The following is a 10,262-nucleotide window of genomic DNA, read 5'->3' on the forward strand; positions in this document are numbered from 1 at the left end:
TCGCCCACTCCTTAGCCCCGCTTTGCCTCCAACCCAGGGAAGGAGGCCCCTCTTCCCGTCTGCAGGTGCCCCTGCAGGGCATGGTGGGCCAGGAGCACGCTCCCCTCTTTCGGAGCTGACCTTTCCCCGAGAGGGAGCTGCTGGTGCTGCCCCTCTGCTGAGGGAGGGTGGGTAGGGGCAGGACAGTGGCCCGGCCCAGCCAGGCTTGTTTGAGCCCCTCTGCGGCGGATACCGAAAGCCTTTCCAAATTCCCACTCTAAAGGCTCCTCTCCCTCAGGCCTTTCTGAACTTGAAGATCCTCACGTGGTTGTATCAGTCAAGAGTAAGCAGAAGGCCTGTCCTTCCCAGGATGAAGGAGGGACCCGGGAGCCCCTGATTGGTCCTGCCGGGAGGGCTGGACTGCCGAGGGCTGCCGCAGAGCCCCCTCCCCCGCACTCCTATAAAGCTGGGCGGGCCCTGCTGCCTGCAGCTGGGCTTCAGGACTGAACAGCACTTCAGGCTGCGCACCGGGGCACTCGCAGCCAGAGGACAGCAGGTAGGTGGGGGAGCTCCTCACCACAAACTGAAAACCACGCACTGACTGCATTACTCCCCTGTGCCAGGCTGGCCCCCCGCTCGGCTGGCCCGCCTCGGGAACCTTCCAGAACGCTCTTCTCAGCTGGTCTTCCCTATCTGTGCTTTGACGCTATGATTCAATGCTAGTTTCAGGTTGGCTGCTTGGGAATTCGTTCTGTTTTTTAAGCCCTTGTGGCACGCACTAAGCCCTTTCTCGAGAACTCTGTGCTTTCTTTCTAAATTTGATTCACCTATTATGTTATTTCTCTCATTTAAGATTTCTCCTACCAAGAGGTATGGGCTGGTGACATGGGTGTGGCCCTGTCTTTAGGAGACTGATGAGTGTTTGCTCTGTGGGAAAAGCTGCTCTGAGCTCACGATGATTAGGGACAGAGAGGTCTGGGTGCTAGGGTTGGGGGCCCACACTCACCGGATGGCAGAGACCAGCCAGGCCCACAGCGGGAGCAGCCGAGCAAGGGCTCCTCACAGCCTTGCAGAGATGACTGGATGTGCTCTCGGCCTGTGTTTTACCCCTGTTTATTTATTTTTGTTTTTCTTCTCTGAGACAGGGTCTCACTATGCAGTTCAGGCTTCAGGATAGCCTTGAACTCACAGCAACCCTCCTGCCTCAGTCTCCCAGGTACTGGGATTTTAGGTGCGCACCAGCTCACTCAGCTTCTCACCCCTTTTTAAACAGGAGAACCAACATCGCGTCCGAGTGGGACATTTTAGCTGAGGACCGTTAATCACCTTTGCAGTGCAGCAGGCGGGGTGGAGGGTCTTGGGCTAAGCAAGGTACCTCTCAGCCTTCTCCAGCTCCAGCTCCATGAACTCAGCCTCCCCTGGAAGACAGCCCAAGCACGCTTAGCTACAGGAATGCTTCTGTGTCCTTGGTCCACACAGACAAAGGCCCAGGTGCCAGAATGCCCCTGACAGTTGGCCCTGAGGGTGATTTCCACAATGGCTATTGTCGTTTCAGGAACCAAATCTGGCCAGCTCCCAGGAGGGGGTGGGCATGACCAAGACTTCAACAGCCCTTTGGATACGTGTGGCTCACCTTGGGCCGGGACCCCCTGGGGGCTCCCGGGCCTCCTAACCTCCTCTTCCTCCATTTCCCTTGCAACTCAAGCTTTCCTCTCTTGGCTTGGTTCAGGGGCCCTCATGCCCCACATCTCCTGCTGAAGCCCACATGGCAGAGGGGCACTGGGTGTCAGCCTCACACAGAGCTGAACGTAAACCTGCCACCTGCTGCTGCTTCTTCAAAGATAGGGACAATACCGATCTAGCCAAGGTGAGAAGTGAGTTAGGTGGTCACACAGGGAGGGCAAGTAGGGTGAGCAGGGGGACCCCGGGCCCTGGGGGTGGGATTGAAAAGGACACCTGTAGGACATTCTGATCCCTTGACGCCGGGGGAGGCTGGGATGCTGGAACTGTGTTTCCATCCTTCTTTTCCCCTCTGCCTTCCTCTTCCTCCTTCTTTTCCCTCCCCCCCCCCACCACCGCCATCACTGTAAAGACCTTCAGGATCAGCTCTCAGGAGCCAGTGACTTTCCTAAAATGGAAGGCAGAGTGTGCCTGACCCGGTGCCAGCCTAGAACAAGGGGGAATACGGAATGGGACGAAAATGCTGTCCGTGGGCAGAAGTGTTTGAGTCTAGCTCTTTTACTCCTGGTACCCTTTGACTGGAAAGCCTGGGAATACTAATGCAACCCTCTATGCACTAACTCATTACCCATTTATTTTCCCATGCATATTCAAAGGCTTCATAGTTGTCAGTTTCAGCTTGTTATCTGCTTGAGAAAGCCGAGATCAGGCCCCGAGTGGATATAATTCCCAGCAAAAGCAGAGAAAACACAGTATCTGAGTTGACCCTGTGCAGCCCAAGCACGGCAGTACGGTGGTGCTTTCAGGAAAATGGAAATGGTACAAAGATGTGGTTTCTTTTCTTAAAATCTGCTACACATAAGGCCTGGGGGTGTGGCTGGGTGGTAGAACACTCGCTTCACATGCATGAGGCTTGGATTCAGTATCCAGTGCTGAAAAAAAAGAGCATACTGGGACACACCCATAATCCTAGCACTCTGGGAGGCTGGGGCAGGAGGACTGCAAGTTTGACCAGAGCCTGGACAATTTAGTAACTTAGTGACACCCTCTCTCAAAAGAAAGACAGAGGGGGAGAAAGAAAGAGAGGGAGAAGAGGGGCAGGGAGGAAGGAAGGAAAAAAACCAAGGATGTAGCTCAGTGTGAAGACGCTGGGTTCAATCTTAAGAAAAGAAAGAAAACCTCTGCCTCACTTGGGTGGAGGCAGGGAGCCGGGAGCCCAGTGGGGATGTTAACTGCCGGTCCTTGTCTCCCTCAGACTCTGACACAATGAAGACACCCCTGCGCGTGTGGGCACTGGCCATGGCCTGTGTCCTGCTCCACGGCCACCTCTCCTTGGTCACAGCACGGGGCATAAAGCACAGAATCAAGTGGAGCCGGAAGGCTACGCAGAGCCCGCCGCAAGTCACCGAGGCCCGTGTGGCCGTGACCCGCCCGGGGGCCTTCATCAGGCAGGGCAGCAAGCTGAACATCGACTTCGGAGCCGAGGGCAACCGGTACTACGAGGCCAACTACTGGCAGTTCCCGGACGGCATCCACTACGACGGCTGCTCCGAGGCCAACGTGACCAAGGAGATGCTGATCTCTGGCTGCATCAACGCCACGCAGGTGGCCAACCAGGCGGAGTTCTCCCGGGAGAAGCAGGACAACAAGCTGCACCAGCAGGTGCTGTGGCGGCTGGTCAAGGAGCTCTGCTCGGTCAAGCACTGTGATTCGTGGTTAGAAAAAGGAGCGGGGTTCCGAGTGGCCGTGAGCCAGCCGGTGATGCTGTGCCTGCTGGTCTTCATTTGGGTCCTCATGACATAAGCTGGAAAGGAAGCTAGCAGCCCCCACAATGAGCCGGTGAGCAACCTGCAGTCACCCCAGTTGCCCTTCCTACCCCCACCCTATATGTCCTGAAGGTACCAAAGAACAGCACCTCGTCAGTGTTTCAAATATCACCCCCAAGAACTCCCCCTGGTATTTGTTCAGTGGTATTCCCATTTTACATATGTGGAAACTGAGGCTCAGAGAAGTGAAGCAGGTCACCCAGAGTCACACTGCTACAAAGTGGCAGAGCCAGGAAGCAACCATAGCCTGGCTTCAGGTGTCCTGCTCTGCTCCATCCCAGGGCCGCCTCATGGTCTCTCTATGGCTCACAAGGCCCAAATCTAACCGGGGTGCTCTAGGGAAACTAAGATTTAGATGTAAATGAAAGGACCCGACCAACTGCTGTGTGCTTTGAGATCTCAGTGCATGGGAGTTTAGTTTAACCCATGTAGTTAAACTCAAATATAATGAGGAAATTGATTTAAAATGGAAAGGATGGGGCGAAGGTTCAGGAGCCTGGCTGTTCGGAAATACTGCCAAGGCGGCCCAGAGCGGGTGAGATCTGCTGCAGATCGCTGTGGCATTAGGGCTCTGTTTCACAGGAAGGGCCAGGTGTTTCTCTGCCAGCAGTGGTCTGTGTACTAAGAAAAACATTTTCAAATGACATGCTTGCTTCCAGGGTTCCCCCAGCCCTATGTGCTTGCTTTTAGGTGCATTCACACGAGCGTCTGTAAAGATGCTTTCTGTATGTGGTGCTCTCCGCGATCGCTATCGGTCCTTGGGACACCACTCCGGCTTTGGCAAGGGCTGTCATCTCCGTAAATCTCTTCTCGTTACAAAAACACAACCACCCGCCAAAAGGCTGGACGAGCCTTTCTTTAGAAAGGCTCCAATAAAGAATCTGTGCCTGTCATAAGCAAGAGTTGATACAACACCTTACCAGTTTTTAAAATGTTAAACATATGAACCTCTTTTAGAAGTAAAACGTGAAGCTAATGCTCTAAGGCGCCCCCACCACCACCATCCGGGGTCCTGGCAGAGAGCTCCAGCAGTGTGGAGCAGCGGTGGAGATAGCAGCTGCCCAGCGTTATCAGTTCTCTCGTTAGCAGCACGCCGCGGAGCGCAGATGTGTGTGCTCGGATCCTTTATCTGCAGTACTGCAGAACGTGAGTGTTGATACTGTGCCCCTCGTGCCGAGCTCCCAGGGCTATCAGTTCTTCTCAAGGACACGCTTGGAAGGTTTTAGGGAGGAAAGACGAAGGACTTGGGGAGGCGCAGCCCAGGCAAGCAGCCTCTCAGCCCATATCCCACGGGGAGTTGCCGGGTGCTGCCAGCACAGAGGACCCCGCAGTGGCTCCTGCCTCTGCAGACCCTAACCTCACCTTGGACTCTCCCAGCCTTGTTAGTTCTAGATCTGAGTGCAAAGCTTGGGGGTTACGTCTTGCATCCCATTTTTAAAAATAATAAGAATGCGAATAAAGAAAGAAAAAGTCCTCAGAGGGTGACGCCGGCACTGGAACCGCAGGCTGTGAGCTTCATTACACGGTTGCTCCATGCAGCGCCCCCTAGAGGACTTCACTTCCCACGGGAGGCTCGAACGGGAGATTTGTTCTCGGAGTTTTTAATGGAAACTGCGTGAACGTGGACGTCCTTGCTCAGGTTTGCAGTTCACGAGGTGGACTTTGGGAGCCTGGCTTTTCACCTTATCCAAGGGCTATCCTGCACCTGCTATGAGCAAGACACTGTGAGGTGCTTCTGAATTATCCTTGCCGAGGTCATTTTACAACGTGAATAATTTCACTGACCATTGCATTCTTGGCACCCTGAACGTTGGCTCTTTAAGGTGTAAGGGGGTTTTTTTTAGTAAAAATGCATTAAAATTACAACAGAAATCTAAAACAAAAAAAGACTCCAATCTTGGCATCAAATTGTCAGTTTTCATTTCCCCTGCAACCTGTACTCCATGTCCATCTGTATATACCAATGCCTGAATTTGCAATAGTAATCAGACGAGCCTTCAGACCCAAAATGTTTCCATCATTCAAGGCTTTTTGTCCATTTTCCTATGGTTTTTAGTTTCTTGTCTCCCCAACCCCATCCCCTCCTTCCATCTTGGGGTGTAGCCCCCCTTTTAATATGCTCAGATATATCATGCTCAGCTAACTTGTCCTTTTACACTGCTGTGTGATATTCATGGTACAATAGACTGTGGTTGATTTAATCCTTTCCTTGGTGAGGGACCTTCAGACTGTTGCCAGTTGGGGTCCCCCCCCCCTGCAAAAATAAATAGCTTTTATCTACAATCTTGCAATCTGGTGTCTTTATTTCTGGAGAACAGGCTCGCACATGCAGAATCTCTGGAGCAAAGCCTATGTGTAATTGAAATTTTACTAGATGTGACCCACTTATGTTCCCACACAGCTGAAGCAATCCCATCCCCTCCTGCAGTGTAAGAACGGCGTTACTTCCAAAGAGTTCCTGTGTCATTTCGGTGTGTGAAGCCACCTTCTCCACAAGAGCTGCTCATGCATCTTCTCTCCTTTGTAGCGAGCACATGCCAAGCTTCCTAAGGAACTCTGATCCCAAGGGCCACTGGAATATCCTAAAACTGTTAGCGGCTCCCTCTCTAAAACTGGCTCTTGGCCCAAAATGTCTGGAAGAGAAAAGTGGAGATGGGGCAGGGCTCATGAGGGTTCCCTGCTCCCAGGCAGCACCTGTGCACAGCTCCAAGCTCCTGGCACCCAGGGACGGTAAGGTTCGGCCTAAACTTTTAGCAAACTTTTAGCAAAGTTATACATGCAAGTATCTATTTCCCAGCCAGACTGTCCTCCAGATTTTAGGGGTCCCTAAAAGAGCAGGCATGGAGCCCACTGTCAGAGTAGCCCCACTCCCCTGCCCCTGGACTCGGGCAGACGATCAGATCCAAGGGCCCCTTAGAATCCCCAGTCCAGGATGCGCTGGAAAACATGAGAAGCTGCGCCCTTTAGGCCCAGTGAGGAGTGGTTTGAGTTTGGCTGAATCTGCCCACAGTCCCTCCCTTAAGCTTTTAGACAGCCTGTAACTGGCTGTGGGTAACAGTGGCCCATGGAGTGAGGACGCTGGGGCCCCGCTTCACACCGCAGCATGGCCACGTCTCACACCTCCACCAGCATGCATCCTTCACTGCTGTGTGTGGCCGGACAGGGACACCCGAGGTGCCATGCATCCCTGCGTAACACATTCTGGACTCTGCTGGGACCCCTCCTGAAACACTGCCAGCGAGACCCCTGCACCCACAGGCAGGCAGCAGGGTGACAGACCACAGCAGAAGCCCAGCCACTGCTTGGCAAACCTTCTTGGCAAACCAGGCTAGGACAGAGGCAGCCCCAAGGCCAGGGTCACAGAGGAGCGACACAAGGTTCTCTTCTTGCCTTGCTGCCAGTAGCAGGGCTGTTTCGGGGGAGGCGAAGGAGCCGAACATGGAGTAAGGCCCCCACTCCCTGCACAACAGGAATAAGGACACAAGCGCCTGTGTCCTCGAGTCCCAGCTAAGTCCACTCCAGACTTTCTGACCAGTCACAGAGCAGCAGGCCCCGCTGTCCCCTTGGAGAATGGAGGCCTTCACCTAGGGACCTAAGGGCTCTCTGCTCTGAGCAGGAAAGGAACAGGAAGGACAGAGATTCCCCTCACTGGACCCCAAAACCCTGAGACCTCTCTCACACAATAAGCCCCAAAGCCAGGCACTTGGATAACTCTGGGTTTCCATAAAGGCCTCATTCTGCAAAAGCCCGGTGCACTGAGCGCCACTCTTGATCATCTGAGGGGACCTCCCCCGAAATTGCTCATCCTTCAATACCCAAGCATCACCGTCTCCCCAGGATGCCGTCCCTGGGTGTCGGTCTGAATATCAGAAACTCCGCTCATCCTCCCATCCCTGCCTGCCTCTGGGATTCCCCGATCTTATTTTCATGCTAACCATTTTGTGGAAAAACACTGCCCTCTTAAACAATGCGGATTGTTTTAATTCCAGCTGGCTTGGCTGTGAACTATGGAAGGAAGTTGGCAGGAGGCCCAAGAGGAACTAGAGGAAGCCAAGACAGACAGGTCAGGGCTGAGGAGCTAACGCAGTAGCCTTGCTGGGTGCAGGAGATGGACAGGGTGGGGGTTGTGGCGGGCAGGAAAGAGGCCTCGGAGAGTGCAGGGGAGAATCAGTCACCGATCAGGCTCGGGGTGACCCGGTATCCAGGCAAGGGAAGGTGTTACACACACCTAGGGGAATGGTTCAGCACCAAGGAGAGGGGCTTTCAAGCCGAACCAGGGTACAGCTGCTGCATCCCTTGCATTGCATTGGAATTTCCAAATCTACTGGCAAAGTTTCTCCTTTTTTTAAACTAGCTTTTTTGACTCAAGGCTGCTTAGCAACCAAGAATGAAATAGGACTGAGAGTATAGCCCAGTGGTAGAATGCTTGCCTCGCATGTGTGAGGCCCTGCTTTGATCCTCAGCACCAAGGGGGGAAAGAAAGGAGTTCATGGTATCTCTTAAATGTAATTTATCCCTCCTGTGCCCAAGCCAAACCACATCAGTACCTCTGCTCTCCCGGGGGGGTAATAGAGGACAGCAGAGGCCAAGACTGATGGATTTTCCTCAGCTTTCAACCCACCTGGAATGGCCACCCTTCCCATCCACCCAACATCAACGGCATTTTCTGGGGGCCCTGGCAGAAGAATGACTGAAAGTTACTCCTCCTGGAATTTTGCCCTTTATGTAGTCTGAAATCCTACTCTGTCTCAGCTGTGAGGATGCTGAGCTGTAGAGAGAGATGGTTCCAGAAATCTAGCTGTCAGACTCGCACCTGGAGCAGGTCCTGAGCCCCAGTCATTTACCTGTGAGGCTCCACATCGTATTTCAAACCTCCTGCCTTACACACGACTTTCGCCTAGACTCACCGGTGGTTTACCCTCTGGGCACTGTCATGACTCCTATGTTCAACATTTAGCTAACGTCCTTTGCCTCCTCTTGGGTGTCCTGTGGGCTCATCCACACCTTCATTCCACAAGCACTTACTGAGGTCCTACTGTGTGTCTATCCACTCTGCCACAGCTCTAATGGTGGGCAACAGAGGCACTGACCCTGCCATGAGGGTGTCCATGCTCTGGTCAGTGTGATCATGTGCCTGCGTGGTCAGAAGTGTGTGGTGCACCAGTGTACGGAGGTGGGGAGTAAAGGAGATGGCAGAGATTCGAACATCTTCTCCCAGGAGCCTCTCCGACCAGCTCCAGCACAACCCTCAGTTCAGTGCTCACTTTGTAGCCTTTCCATGCTGGCATTCACTCCGCAAGCATTGGGCCCTGAGTCTGAGCTCAGGTCTTCCGGCCGGGGTGGGGCTGCAGATGGAGAGAAGCTTGCCCTCCAGCTCTCCGTCCCCCACACAGGACACCTGGGTGGAAACGCTGCACCAGGGAGGCTCAGCACGGAGGAGATGGCCTGAAGGATGGGCACCACCGGAGTACAGGGTCGGTTAGCAGTACATGTGCACTGACTTCCTGTCACGTGCCTGATGGTCCCCAGGGCCCTGCCAGCACCACAACAGTGAGTCACTGCCCCCACCTTTAAGGAGCTCGAAGCCCGTTGGGGAGGTGGATAACGGCCGCGCAGCGGGGGCCATGCTAGACCCCGGCATTAGCAACACCATTTCCAGACAGGGCCAGGCTGAAAGGTTGGATGAGGGCATATTGCGGAGAAATGAGAGAGACCAGATCATTGCAAAGATGGGGGTGAGGGGGCCTCTACTGCACTCAAGGCCGCAAGTTGTACAGTCCAGCAAGGATGCGGTACATAGAGAGGGAGCTGAAGCCCATGACAGATCCACCGCAGCTGGGAGTGGGTCCAAGGCCCTGCATCTCCAGCCAGGCCTCTGGTGGCGCCGATGCTGCTGGTCTGAGGACTTCGCTGTGCTTAGCAAGGCTGTCCATCAGAGGGGAGCGCGGAAAGGCGGGAGGAAGGTGGGGACCGCGGCCGGGCTCCCACTCCTGAAGGTGACTCCAGCTGCTGGGGAATGCTGGGGAGAAGGCTGAGCTGAATCTGGAAACTGCTGTTGGAGGTGTCCCCTTGGGACCTCGCTTTGGGCTGGCTCCCTTGTCCCTGCCACCTCCCTCCTTCTTCTCCCCCTAAGGGAGACACTGGAGGCCTAGGATTCCTCCCACTCTGAGGCATCTCCTCATGTGTCTGTGCAGCCAGCCTGTGTGGTGTTACCGGGCGTCACAGGTCTGGGCAGATCTGTGTTTGATGACAGTACTGTACAGCGGAGGCATGGGCTGCACAGAGCGCCCCCGAGGAACAGAATGTGTTCCAGCCGGGTTATGAAAGGCTGCCCCTGGAGTATTCGTTCAAGACCTAAAGAGTGATGTTTATATTTTTAATTAAAGTTTACTGAGTTCTAGGAGACAAATGTGTGCAATAGTGAGATACACACACACACACACACATACACACACACACACACACATACACACACACACACACACACACACACACACCTTAGGAAAGACTGCTTGGAATGTCCAGAGCCCACAGTGATGGGGAACAACAGAGGCCTGAAGGGAACTGAAAGGTTATTGCAGGAGCTGGGGAAGGGGCCCAGCTGGCCCTGGGGACATCACCTGCCTACACGCTTACAGGGCCAGGAGGTCAGGCCCAGCCTGGAGAGGCCAGCAGGGACAGCAGTGGGAGGGGTGGTGAGAAGGGAAACAGCTGAGGACAGGACACAGCGAACCTGGGGTTCAGGACCAAAATGAGCACAGCTAAGCTGCCAGGCCT

The 10,262-nt window shown here is 54.2% G+C and overlaps 1 protein-coding gene across 1 annotated transcript; it reads left to right on the forward strand.

The window, feature by feature from the left end:
- The first annotated feature begins 450 nt into the window (after positions 1-450).
- On the forward strand, positions 451-5,768 carry Prnd (prion protein 2 (dublet)). Its single transcript, XM_005380819.2, has 2 exons — positions 451-535; positions 2,915-5,768. The coding sequence occupies exon 2, from the start codon at positions 2,926-2,928 to the stop codon at positions 3,460-3,462; it is 537 nt and encodes a 178-aa protein (XP_005380876.1). The 5' UTR covers positions 451-535; positions 2,915-2,925; the 3' UTR covers positions 3,463-5,768.
- The last annotated feature ends 4,494 nt before the right edge of the window (positions 5,769-10,262 follow it).

The sequence above is a fragment of the Chinchilla lanigera genome, unplaced genomic scaffold (genome assembly GCF_000276665.1).
Source record: "Chinchilla lanigera isolate Chin_1 unplaced genomic scaffold, ChiLan1.0 scaffold00014, whole genome shotgun sequence".
NCBI lineage: Eukaryota > Metazoa > Chordata > Mammalia > Rodentia > Chinchillidae > Chinchilla > Chinchilla lanigera.

Excerpts from the sequence above, each read along its gene's own strand:
- Prnd (XM_005380819.2), top strand. The coding sequence starts at position 2,926 with ATGAAGACACCCCTGCGCGTGTGGGCACTGGCCATGGCCTGTGTCCTG.